This window comes from Pelodiscus sinensis, chromosome 1, assembly GCF_049634645.1.
Source record: "Pelodiscus sinensis isolate JC-2024 chromosome 1, ASM4963464v1, whole genome shotgun sequence".
In the NCBI taxonomy this organism is placed as follows: Eukaryota; Metazoa; Chordata; order Testudines; family Trionychidae; genus Pelodiscus; species Pelodiscus sinensis.
This window is the reverse complement of record NC_134711.1, coordinates 28,489,627-28,512,419: the sequence shown is the minus strand read 5'-3', so window position 1 is coordinate 28,512,419 and position 22,793 is coordinate 28,489,627. Positions and strand designations below refer to the sequence as shown.

The 22,793-nt window shown below is 40.0% G+C and overlaps 1 protein-coding gene across 1 annotated transcript in view; it reads right to left on the bottom strand.

Moving 5' to 3' along the window:
* Positions 1–22,793, bottom strand: part of LOC102463469 (sucrase-isomaltase, intestinal-like) — a 91,466-nt gene that overhangs the window by 29,883 nt on the left and 38,790 nt on the right. The window contains exons 8-15 of the mRNA XM_025183243.2: positions 21,326–21,451; positions 20,723–20,854; positions 11,848–11,961; positions 11,605–11,721; positions 11,438–11,522; positions 5,649–5,766; positions 1,443–1,611; positions 809–925 (exon numbers count right to left, since the gene is read on the bottom strand). Of these exons, the coding sequence (XP_025039028.2) occupies positions 809–925; positions 1,443–1,611; positions 5,649–5,766; positions 11,438–11,522; positions 11,605–11,721; positions 11,848–11,961; positions 20,723–20,854; positions 21,326–21,451 (978 nt within the window). The remainder of the gene's footprint in view (positions 1–808; positions 926–1,442; positions 1,612–5,648; positions 5,767–11,437; positions 11,523–11,604; positions 11,722–11,847; positions 11,962–20,722; positions 20,855–21,325; positions 21,452–22,793) is intronic.

Genomic DNA, 22,793 nt, shown 5'->3' with positions numbered 1-22,793 from the left:
AGTAAAAACAGCCTCTTGTACTAGCAGAACCATTGTTTTATTCATTGTTAGAGTACAGAGGAGAAATATAATGTATAGCCAAAGACCAGGGGACTTTCAACCTTTCAATAGCTAGGAACAACATATTTCTTTCTAGCTGAGATAAGAGCTAGAATGATTATATGGATGACAGAGTTAGACTTGATAATGTACTTATCAGTTATGAACTCTGTTCAATTGTTTCCCTCGGATTTCAGTTCTTCTAGGTTAAGTAACTTGTTTCTAGTGCTTCCTGTCCTTGAAATTTCTAATGTGTAAGAAATATAATTTGTTCAAAATGTCTAGTTATGATACATGTCTGAGGCTTAATTTTAGATTATGCCCTATCTGCTTATTCCTATGTGTGTTAAAAGGTGAACATTTAACATTTTAAAAACATTCTAAGCCAGTAAAAGGCTATGTTATAATGTTCTTATTTCAAAATGACACACAAAGAATAATTTACGTGCAGGAAATAAACTATTGTAAATCTGTTTCTCCTTCATTTGCCTTCAAATAACCAGTTCCCTGCAATACTTGATAACATCACTAACAGCTAAGAGTTAGACACTATGCATGTTGGACGCTTTTTTAAAGTTTCAATTCATTTTTAAGTTATAGGAATGCATAACAATCCCTTCTGTGCATTACACCTGATAGCCCTGCACAATATAAAACATTTCTGTTCATGCAACAAGGGCTTATTGACAAATACGCAGAATGAATTCTGAGAATAAAATTTAAATATCACAATCAAAGGCCGCCCCATTTAGTGGCTTTGCTTTCTTACCGTCTGTCCTTCTCCATTATGGTTTCTGGAGAAAGGATAAAATGAACCAAGTTGCATCCATCGTAAGCAGAGTTCATAAGTTGTATCAAGCAAAAACCCACAGATATCAGCACCAATCTGAAGAAACATAATAATTAAATAAGTGTTCATGACTGAGCGTACGAATTGCACAATCAGGCCCAAAATAAATAAGTCTGTTAATAAAGGTCATTAAAAGGACAGCTATTTTTCTGGATTTTATCAGGGGTCCTACAATAAAGCGTGATGAACATGGAAAAAATTCCCAGGGACTGAGAATGTTAACATAGGTTTGACTACATTTTAGTAATCATATTTTTAACTCAACTTGCAAAATTAAAAATATTTTTTTGAAAATGAGTGATGAAACATATCAGGAAGAAAATCTGTTGTTGTTGGCACATCATATAATGGCTTCATAGGATAATCTTGGATTCATCTTTAACTGGACAAAACTGACAAAGTTACATTTTAATCAGCACCTGCTTATATTCAGTGTATGAGACTGTTTGCCATATCAAGCATTTCATTTAAGCAAACAGTTGGGTTCATTTCAAATGAAGTAATACTATCTAATACTATCAATAAAACAGTGATAGCCATTAAACAGACTTACATATGGAATCCCAAAGAGATTAAATTCCAGCATTCCTATTATTGACATGTGCATGTCTTTCCAGCGTGAATAGTTGTCACCTAGCCAGTGACCTGTGTATTTCCCACTTCCGACAAATGTAGAACGACTCAGAACAAATGCTCGCTTTCCAGTGGCTTTCTGAACAGCACTGGGAAAAAATGCATCAACATCAATGAAGACAAGGAAAGAGGAAGAAAATGAAAAATCTGGATGTACATGGAGACTTACATAATGGGAAAGTAGGGACAGCAGTGCTTAAGTACCCAAAATACCAGGTGTCCCCAAAATATGTCCACTTTTCAAAGTCACAGACATTTCAAAAGTAGGGCACAATTCTCTTCTCAGCTCCACATGGAAATTCTCAGAAATATCTGCTATCCTGACATATACCTAATTCCTACTGAGATCAGTATTTATCTGCAATTATAGGAAGAAGAAACTGAGAAATATTATGTGGACTGCAGAGAAGAAATGTTGCCAATGTTCGTTTACTGCAGACTATGCCCCTGTCTTTTTGTAATATTTATGATGATTTGGGACATCATCAGGGTCTTCCCAAAATTACTATGTCTAATCTATAGCCTTAACAATACACTCTGTAAATCTATACTCAGATTGCTATAAATTGTAACTCTCTAAACTTGGACTCTGTGATTTGGCAACACCTATGGTCCCATAGAACCACAATTATGCCTGGAGCAGAAAGCCTTGGGGTACGGGGGCTGGTGGTGGGACTGGGAGCCCCACGGCAGGGCAGGGGAGGGGGGAGAGTTTGGTGGCAGGGGGGCCCAGGGGTATGGGGAGCCCTGCACAAAGGGGGTCTGGTTGTGCATCAAGGAGCCCTGTAGCAAGAAGGTCAGCGAACCAGCAAGCCTGGCCAGGTCAGTGCAGCTCTACTCTGCACTAGTTAGGCCTCAGCTGGAGTACTGTGTCCAGTTCTGGGCGCCACATTTCAAGAAAGATGTGGAGAAACTGGAAAGGGTACAGAGAAGAGCGACAAGAATGATTAAAGGTTTAGAGAACATGACCTATGAAGCCAGGCTTCATGAACTGGGCTTGTTTAGTTTGGAAAAAAGAAGATTAAGGGGGGACATGATAGCGGTTTTCAAATATCTAAAAGGGTGTCACAAGGAGGAAGGAGAAAATTTGTTCCTCTTGGTTTCTGAGGACAGGACAAGGAGTAATGGGCTTAAAGTGCAGCAGGGGAGGTTTAGATTGGACATTAGGAAAAAATTCCTAACTGTAAGGGTGGTCAAATATTGGAATAAATTGCCAAGGGAGGTGGTGGAATCTCCCTCTCTGGAGATATTTAAGAACAGGTTAGATAGACATCTGTCAGGGATGGTGTAGACAGAGCTTGGTCCTGCCTTGAGGGTGGGGGGCTGGACTCGATGACCTCTTGAGGTCCCTTCCAGTCCTATTATTCTATGATTCTATGATTCTATAGCTGGCTGGAGCCAGAAGTGGAGTCATTGGTGGGCTGGGAGGCCCGTGGCAGGGGACCTCCTCTAGACTATCATATTCCCTCTTTTGGGATCAATGAGGTCCCAAGGGAGCCAGACCAGGGAGGTCCAAGCTGTATTAATAAGTCTGACCCCCCCCTCTAAATTTACATGGTCATCAAGTCTCGTGTCTTTTCCCATAAAATTCACTGTATAAAAACAATTGTACTACTTTGCTTTTAATATAAGAATGTGTTTACATAGTGCTGTTAGATAATAAAGTATTGCTTTGATGGCAAGAAAGCAAAAGGCAAGTATATAATCAGGGCCACTAATGAGGAGGAGCAAAGGGTACATTTGCCATGGAGCCCAGTGATTTAAGAGTCTGGGGCTCTTGTCTGCCTGCGCTGCTATCATGGCGGCAGCAGCAACCAGAGCCCTGGCCCTTTGAATGGCCAGATCCCCATGTGGCGCAGTCCAGGCAGTGCTGAGGTCTGCTGGGGAGGCTAGCCCTGAGCCCAGCCTCTTTTGCCTGACGTCTCGCCCTTTCCAGGGGGCCGGACCCAACCCTCCCCCATATTGCCCACGGCCCAGTAAAGTCTGTTGGTTGCCCTGTATATAACAAGCACCAAATCAAACCATGAAGGAAATCTTTCTAAACCAAATGTGTCCTTCCTTTCATTGTTTCACCTCATTTCCTGTCCTGGTATAACAGACTTTTCATGATAGATTTTTCATTTACACTTCAAAATATGTAATTTCATTGTGTGAGAGAATAATCAAAGAAATGGGATATTATTGCTTACTGACAAAGAAAACATACTACGAATGCCTAGTTACAGAGTAAACACTCTATTAGATTAAATATTTTAGTGTTTTCTTAAATAGTCTTTAATAGTATGTGTGTTATATCAAACACCCATTATTTGATAATCCATGTAATTATGTTTGGGAGTATTTACAGAATTAATAATTTTCAGAGGAGCCTAAAATTTAGGAAGCCACATTCTATTCAATTTCTCTTAAATCTGGGCACCTAAGTCCTTAGGCTGGCTTGAAAACTGCAGCCTTGATCATTAATATTTTTGTGTAATAGTGTTATCACTTTCCCTTATTAATGAGATTTGCACAAAGGCCCTAGCACACATAAGTGAGCTAAGTGTTTCGTACTGTACTGGCTTTTAACTGGTACAAATTTTTCAAAATGTTTTAGGTTGACATTTCTAAGACAAACTAATAGGTTTTCATACAATAAACCAATGAAGATTAAGCTTATGTGCTAAATACTGCAAGGTATACAATGCCTGGCACTCAATGGAATTGGCCTGGTTATTATGCAAGGTGGCTAGTTGGTAGAGTAAGTTACATAAAACAAGACTCCACATATCCTAAAGAAGTAATGTCCTGGCAAAGAAACTCTCCTTCCTTAAACCCTAGTATAGGTCCTTTCAGATACTCCATCTTTATAGATGGGGTAAATTAGTGGTCCTACTTACAATACAATGTTGAGTAGTAGTACTACGGAGAAAACTAGAGCTGGATGAATAGTTTGTAACAAACAATTGAACAAATTTTGCCATTTTGTGAGTCATCACAGAACCAAATCTGATTTTCTCAGATATATTTATTTGAAGGTATTCACAGAATAATAACTATGAATAATTCTTGGTCTGTAAATTGTATGAGAGCTGATTGTTGCACATACTCAATATTAAAAAAAATCCTATTTGACTTGGAAACAGATCAATTGAGATGTTTCTATTACCTGATTGGATTTCTTAGAATCAGATTTTAGATGCAAATACTCATGATTATTGTGTTGTAATTCAATTTCTGCAATCTATGCAGTTTTGATAAACATTCCTGCAAGTAATATCATTTACATTATTTGTGGAAAGTGAATGCAAAAAGTGCATGAACACAGCCACGCAGCCGTGGAAGAATTTTGTTTAAAAATCCAATAAATGTCCATGGGAAATTGCTTGCAGTATTTGCCCAGTTCTACTGCAATTCCCACTTTTGTTTTTAAATGCATTGTGAGCTACTTTATGTTTTGAAAACTATCTTTCTGTCTTCAAGATTTCTTTGTGTTTGGTTGAACAGTGTATTTCTCATGAACAATGCTATTCTTCAGAAGCAGGAATGTGGCTGAGAAAGGCACTTGTGTGTGATTTATGAGGCTGGAATGAGACAGATATGAAAAGGATCAAAATTGACCTTTACTTTCTGTGTTAGTTCTGTACAGCAGACACAGCATGCACAGCACACAGGCTTACTGTTTATGATGGAGTGCCTAGTGGGTGGCAGAATGGTTATAAAGTCTCAGGGCAGTTTTCAGAGGTGGAGGTGGACTGAAGCATACAATTCTTTTATATCCTAAAACACCAGGGTGAGAGATTGTGGGCCAAATCTGAACTCTCTATTGAGTTCTCTTTTGTAGAGGCAATATATTCCTATGTAGCTGTACCAAATGTAGCAGAATGATGGGACCTCTATATACTATCACATTACAGTTAGTAAACACTAATGTTAAGACAGAGAAAGATTTTCACTTCAGATGAAACAAATTAACATGACAGAAGCAAAGATTCTGTTTCCTTGAAATTAACCTTAGTACATACAAAGCAAAGAAAACTAAACAGATTTTCTAAGTAGAGCCCATTTCAAAGCTTTCCATGTAATATCAGTTGTTCTTTAAATGCTTCTTTTAACTGAATGTTTAGAAGATCTTTGGATGACTTACAGGAAAGTTGGTGGTGCCTCTGACCAGCCAAAGAGAGAGTGTGTGTCATAATGATTCCCCAGATAAGTTTTTGAGTCTGGACATAACGTCTTCTCAGCCAGAGAGTAATCGCTGATTCCTGTGAATGGCATGTAAAGTTAGAGAATTATGCAGATCAAAATTCAGACCTCTCACATTTGTATTCAATGATGAAATACTACAACATATAGCAAAATCCTAAAGATTCTTGAGAGAATAAAAGCTGAAGCATACAGGATTTATTCCTTTTAAATTCCTGTGGGTACATCTACACTTGCACCCTAGTTCGAACTAGCGATGCAAATGTAGGTGACCAAAATTGCTAATGAAGAGGAGATTTAAATATCCCGTGCTTCATTAGCATAATCTCACCCACGCTATTCCGATCGCCATCTGATTTGAACCAGGAAGTGCGCTCCGAGCCGCGTTAGTTCGAATCAATACCCTTGGTTCGAACTAACGTTATTCAAAAAATGAGTAATGTTAGTTCAAACCAAGGGAATTGGTTCAAACTAATGCAGCCCGGAGCACACTTCCTGGTTCGAATCAGCTGGCGATTGGAATAGCGTGTGGGTGAGATTATGCTAATGAACTGTGGGATATTTAAATCCCCGCTTCAGTAGCAATTTTGGTCACCTACATTTGCATCCCTAGTTCGAACTAGGGTGCAAGATAGACGTACCCTGTGTGATTAAAGATAATAGTGACAAACCTTCTTATAGATGGGCATATGTAGGGTAATATTTAAAAACTGGACACGGCATGAGGAGTTCAAGAATCTCTTCTGCTCTGCTCCTTCCTCCTAAGAACCCATCTCATGCGCTTCTCTTCTCCCTCACTCCTGTTGCTGGCTGCTTTTCCCGACAGCTTTGCCTCCCACCCCTGCCTTCTTCAGGAGGGACTCATTCGCGGAGCTGGGGCTGGGAGCTGCAGGGGCTAGCACAAAGGATGACCCATGCCTTTCAACCTCTCCTGCCTATAGTCCAGTAGACTTTGGCTGTCCAGTCAGTACATCTGCCTAGACACTGTCAGGTCTTCTTTTTAAACAGATGTTCTGATAAAAAACCAGGCACTTGGCCACCTTATATGTTATGCTCAAAGGGATGTTTCTATTGAAACAGCGGTATTAATGTAGTCCATTTCAACATCTAGAAAATCAGATCTTCTACAAAGGTAATGTCGATTCAAATGCTAACAATGATTCAGTAATAATCCTACAGGGTGGCCCTTTTTCCCCTTGCGTGACAGACTTTAATAAGTTCCAGTGTCAAACAAAAATAAAAATGCAAAACCACAAAGACCTTACATAATTATTTGAAATCAGGGGTCTTTAATTTGCATATCACTTTAAACTGTAGATGGTAATTAAGCAGCATGACTCAGAAAGTCGCTGTGATAGAGTAAGAATTCATAATTAGGCTCAAATCCTGCCTCTCTTTCCCTGTAGCATGGAGAACCTAAAAGACAGTGGAACTAGTCAAATCCACACTACTATATATATGAAATTACTACTAATGTAATCCCCAATACCTAAAACCATATTAGCATGTCCTCTCTACTGTGCTTCTAGAGCTTGCATCTTTATGACTGGCTCCTTGGACACAACATGCTGTAAAGACTTCTCTGTGACTGTAATTTCATTTACAGTCAATTTCCAAGTAATTTGCCTGACAATTCACTAGTTATGGCTTTGGAGAAGAAACTAGATAAGTGGAATATCCTGGTGATTACATGTCAGTTCTGTCCCAGATAAGAAATAAAGTGAAATGTAAAATTAAAATTACCAAGACTGAATCCTATTATCATGATTCATTCTTATTTTAAATGCCATAAAGCCTCCTTAATTTCTGCATCAACCATACATCTTATTTTCACAATTGTATATTAATTTACAATATAAAATGGTTTTTGCTTTTTATGGGCCAGATTTTCAATCATCAGCCTCTGTTTTTAAGGGGTTCAGATTACAGGTACAAATAATTGTGGATACAGTTGAGCTAAATCTGTTGTGTGTGACTGCAAAGCAGCTGAGATATTTCACTGACTTTATTTGTAGGGACAATTAAAGAATACAAAAAAAGGCCTACATAAGGTAATTGTAGAAATTCCTCTTTAAGGGCTTGAAGTCAGTGGAGAGATTGGCCTGGGAAGGAATGATAGGATCAACATATAATTGTTAAGTTTAACAAACTCCTACAAATAAAAGAGCGAGGCCAGAATCTTCTTGATATTTCCTGTTTAAAAATTGTCTATTGATTTCATGAGTTTACAATCTGTAATAATATCGTACTTTTGTTGTGCTTCATTCATGAGTTTGGTCAGTGCTCTGAGCACCTCCGTGGCAAAACAGGAAAATAAAATTGTATCTGTTACAAAGCATTCATACTGGAGTGCAACAGACAGAGAAAAAAAGCAGTAAAAATATCCAAGATTTCAATGCCAATACAAACTGAATCAATTGCCTGCTGCCAATTAGGCAGCAGGGATTTGTTGACAAAATGCTGACCAGATTAATTGCTGGATTGTTAGTACCAGCTGGAGGGCTTCTGGTTTCCTGAGACTTAGTTTTAACCCCAGGCATGTTGGGTACTGAGAGAGGTTTGTCCATCCCATCACTCCCATACAACTTTATTAGAACATAACTTCCCGAAAGAAGAAGTGTTGCCAAGGATACAGAGATAACTAGATACTCTCTTAGAAAAGTGCCTAGGAATCTTGACCTTTCATCAGAGATGAGCTGAATTTTAACCTCTGAAGTGACAACTACAACACAACATAGAGGGCCTGATTGAAAGCTCATTCTAGTCAACAGAAAGATTCCCACTGATTGCAGTGGGGTTTTAGGACGATACACAACTCACAATTCAGTTCACAAACTTTTACTGCAAAATCAGAGACAGGGAGGGATTGCAATTGGGACCTACATGCTCTTTTAATGAAATTTCACCAATGCAAAAGAACTGTGTTGTGTGTTGAGGGTCAAATTTCACACCTGCCTGAAACTTGCAGTTTGAGGGACAGTGCCTCTTGCTCGCTTCCCAAATTATGCCCATGACAATTAGCCCTACATTAGATCCCTTGCCTGCCACTTGCATACCACAACCCAGAGAAAAAATATTCTGGGATGGAAACGTATCCCCATCCTAGAATAGAATGTTCTCATTTCCTGTATTCCATGATCTACACATTGCCTATTGATAAAGTCCTACTTAGTGGGGCCAATAGGGTATATTTGTGTGCATTGTTCTAGTCAGTGGTGAAGGAAACAAGTAACCTCAGACTACTAAAATAACCCATTAGACGTCTCCTCACTGAAATACTAGTAGACCTAGTACTCTCTTCTGATGGTAAAATTATGTGTGTGTCTTTGCAAACAATTTTGATGCTAAATTCAGGAACATCTTGTGAGCTGACTTGACATGAGAGTGATAAATCCTTGTCCTATATATTGTCACAAGTCAAACTTGTATTAAAACTTACAGTATGCTCACATGAAAGCACCATTGTCTTCACACAATGTGGGGGAAAAAATTCACACGGGGTTCTGAAAAGCTTCTAAGTAATTTCAAAGAAATTCCACAGATACTTGTGCAAGACACATAGCTGCTATTTCTGTATATACATGAATATCTCAACACATTTTCAAACCTTTATAATATTTTTCCCTCCCATATAAAATATTGGACTTGAAATACCCCAGTTTTCTTCCAGTTTGCTTATGACTAAGAGAGTCACTAAAGTCTCATTTATGGTTCAAAACTGTAGTCCACAGGAGGGGAAAGAGCAGAGGACCAATCTGAAGAAGGAATACGTGGAGCTCCCTCATGCCTCTAATAGCAGTGGAGGAGCACAGTTTTTGTCCTACTGTGGCTGGATCATTGTCTCTTGAGTGTCCTGTCATGGCCTAGGGTGGCTTTGCAACAGCTCTGACTCAGTTCTCCTCCAGGGCTTCACAAAAAACACCCCACCCCACAGCAAGCAAACCAACCAACCAACCAACTACCACCCCTAGACTGGGTCAAATACTCTAATGACTCAGCCCTCAGGATAAGTCATTTAACAATAATCCAGCCTTTCTAGAGTATTCCGGTCCAAAAAAGACAAACATAAAAATCACAGCCAACAGTGCAGTGTCAAGGTGGGCTCCAGCCCTTCCATTCTGAGGGTCTGCTCTTCAGACAATCTTTTGAGAGCTCTCTAGCTCAGTTTTCAGTCTTTCTTGGGCTCTTTTCAGTCTCAGTTTCCCTCATACCCACATGGACTCCTTAAAGTTTCCCCTTGATATTTTGCTGCCACCTCCACATTTTCTTTCTTGGAGTCTTTATGCTCCTCCTTCCCTGCAGAAAACTTTCCCTAGGTCAGGGGTGGGAAATAATTTTTGATGCGGAGGGGGCACTCCAAGATTTTGGAAAATGGTTGAGGGCTGCACTCTTCCATGATATTAATGGAGGAGGTACAAGGTCTGGGATAGAGGTTGGATGCAGAAGGGAGCTTGAGGTAAGGGATTAGGGGGCAGGAGGGAATGTAGGGTCTGGGAGGGAGGGTCTGGGAGGGAGTTTGAGTGAAGGAGGTGGTTGTGACCTGGGGCACTGGAATGGGATGCAGGGGTTTGGGATGTGACAGGGAAGGAGGAGGTTGTGTTCTGGGGCACGGGATTGGGTACAGAAGAGGGTGCAGGGGTTTGGGTTGTGATCTGAGGCAGGGGATTTCGGTTCTGGATCTGGCAAAGGATATGGGTGCAGGAGGGGGACAGAGGGTTTGGGTTTTGTGGAAGAAGGGGCAGAAATGGGGGACAAAGAGTTGGGAGTCAGGGAGGCTGGGGTGCCAGTGGCAGGCTCTGTCTGAGAGACTTACCTGGGTGACCCCCAGCCAGAAGCCCAGCACGTTTCTGAGGCAACCTCCCTGGCTGCCCTGCCCCTGCACAGGCTGCATGGGCCATGTGAGTGTGTGAATTACTATGAGCCTGAGTGTGTGTGTGGGGGGGGGGACATGGTGCTTTGTGTGCTGCCTGTTATTCAAACAGGCAGCCCCCATTGGCCAGAAACTGGCCAATGGGATTGTGCTCGGGGTAGGGACAGCTCACAAAACCTTCCCCGCTTCCCCTCCAGGCTCATAGTTGTGCAGGAGGAATGGCCCAGCAGCTGTTTTTCTAAGCGATGTGCGGGTGGGACAAGGCAAGCAGTGAGCCTGCGTGGGGCTCCCCGATGCATTTATGGGCTGGATCCAATGGCTTGGTGGGCCATATTCAGCCTGCAGGCTGTATTTTGCCCAACCCTGTCCTAGGTCCTCTAATCTTTCACTAGGAGGCCTAATTAAAGCACCTAACCTGCACGTCTCACAACCTTTCTGTGTCTCCTCACCTAGCCAATTGTGTCACGTATTAGGGTGGGTCCATCTCTACTCAAAAGAGTCAGCCCCCTGTCACAGCTATCCTTTCACAGGTTGCAGGGTGCACTTTTTTCCATTTTAGGCCAGCTCTGCTGATCAATCTGGGTGATGAGACCATTAAAAAAATGGGTAGGGATGGTAATACTGGCAGAAGCATTAGCTTAATGCAGATCTTTCAAACAGGCAGCCCTAGATGCCAGACTGACTAAAGAAAGTGTCTTGTGCTTTCTCCCTCTGCAGGCCTGGGGACAATTGAACCCTCAACGATTATATACCTGAATCCATATTGATGGCACAATAAGCAGTAAAGATGGAAAACAAGAAACTTTGCACTGCTTGAGAAAATAACCCACCCAAATGAAGCATTTTTAAAAGGCACTTACTAGGAACATAAGGAGGGTAGTTGAGGTCATTAGCAGCACAGCCTGGGTATTGGCCAGTTCCAAGATTGGCTGGTTCATTCATATCCTTTAATAAAAAAAGTTAACATTATGTAAAAGTTGTGGTTTTTTATTTTGAAAAAAGAGAAGGAAAATATAATCAGACGTACAATCCAGATTCCATCGTAGTTAAGGACGTTTCTGAACTCCACACACATCTGTATCCACCATTCAACTGTCCTGGGATTAGTGTAGTCAGGAAACACGGAATTTCCTGGAGGCCATACCTGGAATTGACAGTTGTGACTCAGCTGTGAGTATCTGATTAAGATATGTGATTTTTGATTATGAAGATTCTCTGACACTGAGAAACAACACTGATATCCATATATATGCTAATTTAAGAAACCAACCTTTCCAACAGCTGGAGTTATTCCATCAGAATTGTTCACCCAGATTCCCATTTCTTGTCCAAGTTCATAGGGCCTGTAAGTACCTGGTGCTTCATCCTTACTTAGGAAAGGATCCTTTAAAAGAAAAAGCACTAAGATAACAGCTACTTTCATTTATACTTTTCAGAATAATTTGGAAGATGCAGTTAATGTAGATTGCACTAATATTAGACTAACTTAAATGGAGTTAAAGTTGAGAGTATTTTTCAGTACAAAACCAAACATTATAATTTTGGGTAATTCAGAGTTAGTTAAATGATATCATCCAATAACAATACAACTATGTTTAAGAAACATTAGTGCACAATATTCTATATTAGATTAAACTGATTATAAATAAGTATATTATTTTCCACTCTTGCCCACACTCGATCCTGGTGCCCATATTTGGCAGACCTAAGCCAGTTTAAATGCCCATATTGCCTTTCCTTTATACAACACATTAATAAATTCACATTTTTTAACTTTAACCGTAAATCTGAATTCCCTTAGTTTATAATACTTGGTTTTGGGATATTTATAACATCTCTGTATTTTATCCTAAATTACTGATATGTATTCTCAACTTTAACTCCACCTCACTGTGAAATTGGGGGATTTCCTTGTTTTCATAAGTCTCAGGGGGTAGCTATGTTAGTCTGTAACTTAAAAAAAAAAAAAAAAAAAAAAGCTTAAAAAACGAGTGTTCCTGTATTTGTTGGTCTCTAAGGTACTACAGGACCACTCACTTTTTAAGCTTTTTCATGTTTTCATAAGAGTTACATTAATGAATAATAAACAAGAAATGCAAAGAGAATGTAACTATATGATATTTCCAGTGATTTTAAGATATGAGGTATAAACCTTTAATCATTTTTTAAATTCTCAATTCAGATTCACCAGTACACTCTGACTGCTTTATGCCACTCTTGAGAGGAATGTACATCCCAGTATTACCTCTCCTGTCCTCCAAATACCCCTGCTTCTTGTACTTCTTTACAATCCACCTCAGATACACTTTAATCCAGTCACTCCTCCCTCCTGTATATATTTCTCTGTACACACACACACATACACACACAGATATCTCCCCTTCTCCTGCCCTTCTGCACCCTATATATTTCTTTGTACACATATACACTGCACACTTACACATCCACTGTTTGCATTCCCTTCTGCCCTACAGTTCAAAATGGCAACCATCTCCCATTTTTTTAATGAATGTAAGGCATAGCTGCCCTCATTTTCAAGTCTCTTTCAAAATGGCCACTGTTTCCCAGGTTTTTTTCTAAGAGGATGAAGCCAAGCTGCCTTCAGGGAAGATGGTGGTCCACTATGTTGGGACCAGGAGAAAGAGGAACACTACTGGGATAAGGAGAATGATGAAAGTAGCCATCTTTGCTCAGGCAGTCTCTGACCTGAGTCCAATTGAGAGTAAAAGGAACAGATGATCTTTTCAATATGTCCTTAGAAAAGAGCAGCTGTCCCCCACCAATAATACTGAAAAAAAAGGAAGATTACAGACATTTGGAAATACAGTAGTTCTTTGTGAGTTGTCTATAACAGAACAATATTCTTTAGTCTCTGCTGAGAGAGCAATTTTTTGTTACGAAGAATAACTGGGAAAATGATTATTCCTAGAAACAATTCTTCAAATGTAGACTACCATGCATTATGTCAGTGAGTTTTAACTATAAGAGAAGTTTGAAGAATCTGTAGTATTCCATTATTAAGATCATTAGGGACAAAAAAATTGATTCCCAATTGTAATTTTTTTTAAAAGGCTTCTTTCATTGGGTGTACCAGGCTCTGCACTCTTACTATACGCCACACTGGGAAGGAGCAGCAAAGGTGGGCCTATCAAGACATGCTGCTTAAGGAACAGCCAATCAGAACTCAGCAGCTTGGATAAAAGGAGATTCAGGGCCTGAGCAGGTTAGTTTCTGGTGGAATCAGAGTAGCAAGGAAGGGTGCTCATTGCTGGTGACAGGAACTCAAAAAGAGAATGAGAAGGCAGCTTCTAGTGATACATGCTTTCAGCAAGGAGGAAGAATTTGAGAACTTCAGCCTGAGGTCACAGTGAAGAGAAAAAGGCTACATGGGAAAAGGACTAGGAATAGCAGCAGCAAACTGAAGGAATACATGCATGGCTGATGTGTGTACGGTGTCTGGGCTGGATCTCAGAGTAGCAAACAAATCCAGATCCTCCTCAATTGCTGACTACCAAAGTGTCCAAAGTGCCAAGAAAGGGACATGGCTCTGTTGGGAATCCAAGTCAAGGGCAAAACTGAAGGAGACCTAGAGAAGGGGTTGAAGATCCTGGAGAGGTCAGTGTGTTGAACTCTTTGCTACTCAGGAGGGATTCATCCATTTTACACTGCCTGACTTGGCCAGAGGGCTAGTGAAGCTATGAAGCTGCAGGGTGTGCTGGGGGCAAAAGAGCTGACAGCAGGATACCCAGCCAACCGGAGGCAATCACTATCCCCTTTCAAAATTAATTTGAACTCCTACATTAACAAATGTAGTTGTAAAGTATTTAAAAATTCATTCTGTGCTCAAAAAAGTCAATGTTGCTATTCTGGCATAAAAATACTGTATTTTCCCCTGTAAAACAAAGAGGTTGAATCCCAGCTTTAAGTACAAAACTCAATTCGACTTTAGCACAGAGCTGCAGCTGGTGACCTAATAATCAACTAATGTAAGCGTTCATTAGAATTTTAACCTGCTTAAGTAGTTCAGATTTGAAAAAGAGAACTGTCCATCTGCAGTAATTATTTTTTAATCCTGGAAAGTTGATTCCCAAGAGATACCGAAGATCTAACTAGCTAGCTTAATTAGCCACTCATAATCAAAATCTCTGATTTCTTTTAGCTAAAAAGGTTATTCCAGTGCATAAATCTAATATATTATGCAGCTTTAGAATCATCCTAAGGAGAACAAAAACTGCCATACCTGGGTCTTCATTCAAGGAAAAAATTGTGCCTGTTAACTCTTCCAATACTCTTTCTTTTACTTATTCATGTAGGTTGCGTCTACACTGTGGCGCAACTTCAGGATACTTCGGGAAAATTTCAAATCGATTTTGAAATAACAGGCATGCTATTCCGGCATCCCTGTAGCCCTCATTCCATGAGGTTTAAGGGACATTTTGGACAGGCCCGGCCAAACAATTTGCGGGGCCCAAAGCGGCATGTTGTGGTTGGCTGCACCGCATGGCCAGGCGGCTCCCAGCCAGAGTGGCAAGTGAGCAGCTGGGCAGGCAGGTGCAGGGCAGCATGGGTACCTGTAGGTGCGGGTCCCAAGGAAACCGCCTTGCTCGCCTTGCCCTAAGGCCGGGCCTGGTTTCAGAATAGCACCTTATTTTGACATTTGGCACTGTGTAAACCGTGTCAAATTTTGAAATAAGGTATTTCGAGGTAAGGGTGCAGTGTAGATGTACCCTTAGGGACTGATCATAGGAGGATTAGCTATGCACTTCAAATCCCATTGGCATCAGTGAGAATGATTGGTAATCAGCACTTCTCAAAAATCAGGCTGCACTTATCTTTGTGCCCTAAAATGGATTTGGGGCCCTATTGTATGCACCCTCTTTTGAACAGTTAAGTCTCAGCACCTCACATAACTAGATCCCTTATCTGCTTAAATCACTGAATATTATTTTTAACCTTGAAATCTAGCTAAGCACAAATTTTTAATAATTTCCAATTAATTTCATCCAGTGTGATTTAATGAATAGTATACAAGGGATTTCATTAAAGTTTTGCTGTAATAAATGTTTTTTAATATTACTATATAATCATTGTTACTTTTAGAACATTTTGTTTTGATTCTAAACAATACATTTGTTCTGACTCAGCATATGTACCCTTTGAAAATGGGGACATAGTTCAAGGTAATAATAATGAATGAGTCATGACAGTCTGACTTAAAAATTTGTCCTGGATTTGAGAGGGAATAGACAACTTCCAGCATTACAACATGTGACATTTGCAATGCACATGTGCCAGACATGCATGTATCTGCACTGAGCATCTTCAGAGCTCTGTACGTGCCATGATAGAAATGGGAAACACGGAATCAATAATGGGGATAAATCAGTAATATAATAGGTTCTCAGGGACTGAGTTTCCTCATTCTCTGGAGTTGGAATTATTTAGAGAGGTCTGAATGACTTGCATACCCTCAGCCACTCTGTCCATGGATTGATGTTAGATTTCATCCTCTCCGCCCACCAAATCCTCACAAAACTCTGTTGACTTGGGCTTTGTGTGGTGAAAGTGTCATATATATTTAATCACCATTCCTGACATCATAATCAGATATTCTAAATTTTGATGCACCAGAACTCTCTCTCTCTCTCCCTCTGCAACTGATCTCCCAAAGGGAATTGTAAATGGAAAACTGTTTTCAACATCAAGGATTATACTTGCCTTGACTTTAGTTATGATAGCTTTGCTGTCACCCTGGAATGAAACTCAATAATGTTCCAGCTCCTGACTCAATTTATGGAAGTGATTTACATCACTAAAGAATGATAACAATAAAAAGATGATAGAAATTCCAGTAACTGCTCTATAGTGAGGATGAAAATTTTCACCGCCAATGCGACCTATATTCTCCATTAGCTTTTAAAAAATGATTGAATTTTGCATTCATCCCTGGCTGACAATGACCCCCTGCAGGGCAAGACAAACTAGACCAGCCTTTGTCATGTTTTCATCAGCAGACAAAACAGTTTTTGGGATGGGTAAAAAAATGTTCCCTACCTGAAGGTTAGTTTCTTTCTATTATATTATTCAGTTTCCACTTATTTATAGCCTGTATTAAGAATTCTCAGTTTGAACCTGTTGCATTAATGTAGCAATCCAAATATAGATTTATGTAGCAACAATTCTTTGCACTTCCACCATCTTCTGCATTTAGTCCCTTTCTTCTATTTTTTGCTTGCTAAACAGTTCTATTTGCCGAACAGACTGTGGGCTTCATTCATTTGCTCACTACTCAAAATAATTTAAACACAGTTGTCCAGGCCTTCAGGTGCTGAAAACTGATGTAGCTCCATTAACTGCACTGGGACTCAGCCGACTTATAACTGCTGGCCCTTTCTGTGAGCACAGTGTTTCAGGCTGGGAATTGCTGGCAAACTGGGTTCCACACTAGAGAGATGAAAAGTTTGCAAAAACATGTCAGGTTTGGTTGAATTGCAGGCAAGGTTGACATAGCTCCCAGGCTTCTGGGATCCATGGAGTGGAAACCTCAGGGCCCCAGGGTTTGTGGCTCTAAGCCAGTCATGCCCTGCAGACAAGTTTTGGGGCCTTTCACCCCAACCTTCCATGCTCCCAGTCTCAGAACCAGGAGACTGAAAGCCCAGGGAGGAGGGACTCTTGGGGCTTCCTGGTTCCCAGTGTGGTGTCCAGTGATTACTAAGTGCTCATGGAACTTTTAAGATTTCCACTTGATCTGTGTTCAATTCCACCTGCCTGTGGATAACAAACAGCAAGAGCCTCAGAGTGCCCTACCCAGGGTGGGCAGCTTGGTGCCCCCAGAAGGGTGTAGTCTTGGGCAGAAGGGAAGGGAATGGGGCTATCCTCCCCCAGACAGCTCTTTGGCATCACCCGGGGCTTTAGCATTGATTTAAAGGGCCCTGGACTCCAGCTGCCACTACTGAGGTAGCAGTGGTGTTAGCTGGGAGCCCCAGGCTCTTTTAAATTGCCAGGTTCCGGGGCAGCCACTCTCTTTGCCTCCCTGGCAGCAGACCTGCCCCTACCCAGACTCTGTTTGGGAAGTTCGGCCCCTAAAGCAGGGGTAGGGTACCTCTTGCCATGAAGCCCGGAGTCTGGAAATCCTGGAATTGCCCTGGGTGGTGGACCCCAGGGCTTTCAGACTCCCAGTCTCCTTCCAGGTTCAGCACTATGTGATATCAAGATGGCCAACAATGGAAGAGTGGAGCTGCCTTATTCTTTGTTGCTTAAAGACCAGAGTAATTTCTCATACCTGAAGTACAAATTGGTGCCTGTGCCAGAGGAAAAGATTCTTGGAGGGGAAGGATAAATTGACATTTAAGAATCAGAGAAATTGGTTCCTAGACAGATTTTCTAGACAGATTCAAGGAAGAATGAAACCTGGAGTCAATGACAGAGGAAGTGGGAGAGGACTGGAGTAACCAACAGAGGCAAGAGATCATGACTGGAGACAGATGAGACTAGGCAGACTGTGGCCACCAGCGAGAAGAGAAGCAGATGGAATTCTATATAGCTAGAAGTTTAAAATCATTACAGGTCTTCAACATGGAAAGTATGGATGGTACCTGCCAAGATCCAGCAGGCCCAAGGGAACAAAGACATGTATGTGACGTGTAGTTGACAACTTGGCCCAACCTGTGAGGAAAATCAAGCTTATCCACAAAGAGGAACCAATATCTTTCTGAACAGGCTGGGGTCAGTTAAACTAATACCAAATGGGACAGGGTAAAAAAAGAAAGAAGATGTGAGTATTCAGCACACAATCAGGACGCTGACAACAAAACTGAATTAAAGGACCTGAAGAGAAGAAATTCTTTAACTACCTACACAGAAATGCTAGGAGCTTGGATAATAAACAAGAAGAATTGAGTCTACCCAATTATGAGCATAAATTTCTTTTAGTTGGTATTACTGAAACCTGGTGAGATGATTCACGTCACTGGAATGTTAAAATCAATGCTTATAATCTATTTAGGAAGGATCAATTGGAGGAAAAGAGGAAAGGGGAGAGGCATTTTACGTCAAAGACAGCATTACTGGCCATGATAACTCAGAAGAAAAAGATCTTGAATGCTTATGGATCAGTGTCCTATTGGTCAAAGCACAAAGTCAAAGTGGGTTATTATACATCATCCGAACGGTCCCTTCTGGCCTTAGAATGTATAAATCAATAAAGAGGTAGGAGTAGTTTGTGGACGTTTGGAAGAGAGAAGCCAACCGGATTAAGGAGGTGCATTTCAAAATGTGTCCTTTCTATGGCATTGGTGTCACACTTTGTCCAAAACATCAGTGCTGGGAAAAATAAGGTTACTGTAAGATTTGCAAATGAGGATAACATTTAAAATAGATTTTTATCTAGTCTACACAGTATTACATGTGGGCATAGTCCCAGTCACAAAGCGGGAGGTCAGATTCTGGTCTGTCTTGTATAATGGGTTGGCAACCTATAAATCCTGGCACAGACACTAATCTTATGTTTCTCAGAGCTATCAAAGTCAGGGGCTTTGGACAACTCTGAGGCTATGTTTAGACTGCAGGCTTTTTTGGAAGAAGCTTTTCCGGAAGAGATCTTCTGAAAACACTTCTTCCGAAAGAGATCATCCACACTGCCAATGCGTATCGAAAAAGCAAACTGCTTTAAGCTGTGATCACTATGGATGGAGTGGCCACCAGGGCACCTGTGCTTTTTCTTCTTTCTTCTTCTTTCGAAAGAACCCCTCCTCCCCCGTCCACACAGGCCTTTTTCCAAAAGAGCTTCTTTCTTTTGTAGAAAGAAGTTTACCAGTGTCGGAAAAACCCTTCTGTGATTGCAGTGTGGACGTAAGTTAAGTTTTTTCGGAAAAACAGCCGCTTTTCTGAAAAAACTCTGTAGTGAAGACATAGCCTGAGAAACATGAGGTCAGGGTCGGTATTATAGCTTGGGGAAACAAAATCAGTATCATGCTGCATTAAGATATGTAGAGTTATTTTTTATATCAATCAAGGACTTTAAAAAAAAAAAAAAGCTTATGGGCCTCCCATTTTCTATCACCTACCACCTTAGTCACTATAACTATTGTCACAAAAATAGTAATTTAATTATGAGTGTGCGCTGATCTGCTGGAAATAATCTTTGTTTGGAAAACTGACAAATGTATCAGAGGGGTAGCCGTGTTAGTCTGAATCTGCAAAAGCGACGAGGAGTCCTGTGGCACCTTATAGACTAACTGAAGTGTAGGAGCATAAGCTTTCGTGGGCAAAGACCCACTTCATCTGACGAAGTGGGTCTTTGCCCACGAAAGCTTATGCTCCTACACTTCAGTTAGTCTATAAGGTGCCACAGGACTCCTCGTCGCTTTGACAAATGTACTATTTTCACTTCTGCAAAAATGAGTATAGTTTGATAGTTTAGTTATCATTACATATGTTTTAGCTACATACATTTTGGCTGCAGGCGCAAAATGCAATTTGTTTTCTACAAATTGCCATACAAGGTTTCTTATATTAACAAAAAGACAACAAGTAGTCCTGTAGCACTAACAAATATATGTGTATAATGAGCTTTTGTTGACAAAACCCACTTCCTCAGATGAGCAGAGTGGAGAAAAAAGGCTCATCTGAGGAAGTGGGTTTTGCCCACTAACAGATAATATTTGTTAGTGTCTAAGGTGCTACAGGACTACTCATTTTTTACAAGTTACATACTAACACAGCTATCCCTCTGAGACTTATTAACAAAAAAGATAACACATGGGAAAATGAAGTATGGCTTCTAGTTTTCCAAAAAGCTTGTGAATAGTTTTGTGTATACTAAGAAAAATATTTTCATAAAGGGAAATGCATTAAACCAGTTCCCTCTTAATTCCAGGCCATAATTTTCATAGAAGCTTATTAGAAAAGTACAAGAGAAAAATAAGTGTTGTGGCATAGAAAGAGTATTAGTATAGAAATATCTGATAAAAGCAATACAGCATTATGAGAAGTGTATAAAGAATTACTTTTGACTAACTAGATAGATGAATGACATTACAAGAGAAAAAGATGGAGATCCCATTTAAAAGGCACAGATATTTTGTTGGTGACTACAAAAATACCTAGCATAAATTGAGAGAAAATTATTCATGTTGTTAATTTACCAGAATAATGACATAGTGCATTCCTTCTTTTTTTAGTTGTTGAATGTACTCTGGCAGACCAGCGTATTTTTCTTTATCATAGGTAAAATCCAAATTACGCTCCATGTAGTCGATATCACCATACTGGACATCCTGACATGAAAAACATAATTTTGAACATTAAATTATTTTAGTATTTTATTAACAATCAAATGTATGTAACTTTATTTCAGAACCCTGAAAAATTAATCAATCTGCTATCAAATGTAATTTAAAATACTGAATTTAGCAAAAGGAGAGTTCTGATTACCTTTAAGAATTAGAAGACTAAATTATGCTCTCACTCATTCTGTGGTAAATCCAATGTATAACTCCATTGAGTTTATCACAGATACTCTAGTTTGACCATTATGTAACTAAACGAAGAATTGGGTTTAGACACTTTAAAAATCATTTAAAATTGTGACCTTCAGGGATAATATTTATGAAATCATCACACCAAATTTTTAATACCCTTGTACTATATAATTCACAGGGTAATTATTCCCTTCTACTATGATGATTTTATTAATTTTATTTTTAAAGGGTAATTAAATAATTAAACTTTGAAAAATTCATACGTACATATGGAATTTTATACTGCCACATGCGATCTACTGTTTTCTTTACCACATCAATGCTGCCATACCCATAACGGGACAGCTGAAATCCCAGAGACCAATAGGGAGGAAAATGTGGACGTCCAATTGCCTAAAATAGGAATTAACACATTCTAAGAAACAAACAGAAAATTCTGGAGACAGAAATATATTGCAATTCTATTTCTAAGATCACATGTTCATTAGCATATCTTCCACACTCATTAAAAATGGAATATGAATGTCTTACAATCGTTGTTGTGCTATTTACTCACCTAGCAAACTGCACTTTGAGAAAACACTTTCTGTAAAATTCGGCAATGAAATTAGTTCTCTTCATTTTGGTAAGAATGATATAGCAACTAATATTGAGACATGTGCTCCACTGGTGCACAAGGGCATTTTTGTATGGGGATGATACTCACTAATCCTCCAATCCTATTTATGCCCTTGTGCTATTACTGGAGATTAAACGGCCCCTGTCCAAACTGTTTTCAACTTCAGCAAAAATGCCCACTTCCCCCAAAATTGTTTTGATCATAATTTTCCATTATTAGATAAATATTTCAATTTGGAGGGAGAAAATGTTCTGTTTCAATGGGAAATAAAATAACTTATCTATTTCTTTTTTCTTCACTGGAAATAGATTAGAAAATGGGGTTGTGTCACTGGAAAAGAATTTAGAGAACAGTAAGAAACCAAAATACCTATTAATACCTTTTTCTACTTTTTAAAAATATACTTCCCGTTGTTCGAGCAGTACTCCTGTAGAACCCCGCTGCTCTCCCTGCACAGAAACACAAAGCTCTAAACACCACAGAACTTCTGTGGTTGCACGACTATGGTGTGGAGCTAGCAGAATAGCACACAGGGGCTCTGCAAGAAGGAATGTGGTGGCATGGCAGGTCCAGGAGGAGCAGAGCTAGGGAGAAATGTCCAGAGGGCAGCCATCACTTGCATCCATCACTTGCAGCCATCATTTGCAGCAGAATGGATATTCAACTGCACTGTAGACAGACACAATTTGTATGCATAGAGTGGCAGGGTCACAGCCTGTTATATTCTCTTCACACAGCCTATTAGGCTTTTTCCCAGAGATATCAGCATTTGATCGCATTTGAAGATAAGGTAAAGTTTGCAGAATGACAAAAATGTCATTGTCAAGCATTTGGCAGAAACATCTAGCTACTCCAGTTCTGTGGGCAGAGTTGGGGGATGTAGCCTGAAGACAGCTCCACATCTTAAAAAAAAAATTAAATTAAGCCTATATAAAAAAATGAGCATCTCTTCACCCCCAACTTCCAGCACTCCCACATCTCCAGCCCCCTACAGTCCTAATCCCCTGTCCTGACTCCTGAACCTCCCAGGCTCTCAGCCCTGAAGAATCTGAGCAACATCAGATAAATCTTCTACTAATAGAATAAATTATAAACTAGTTTAAAATAAATGGAAGA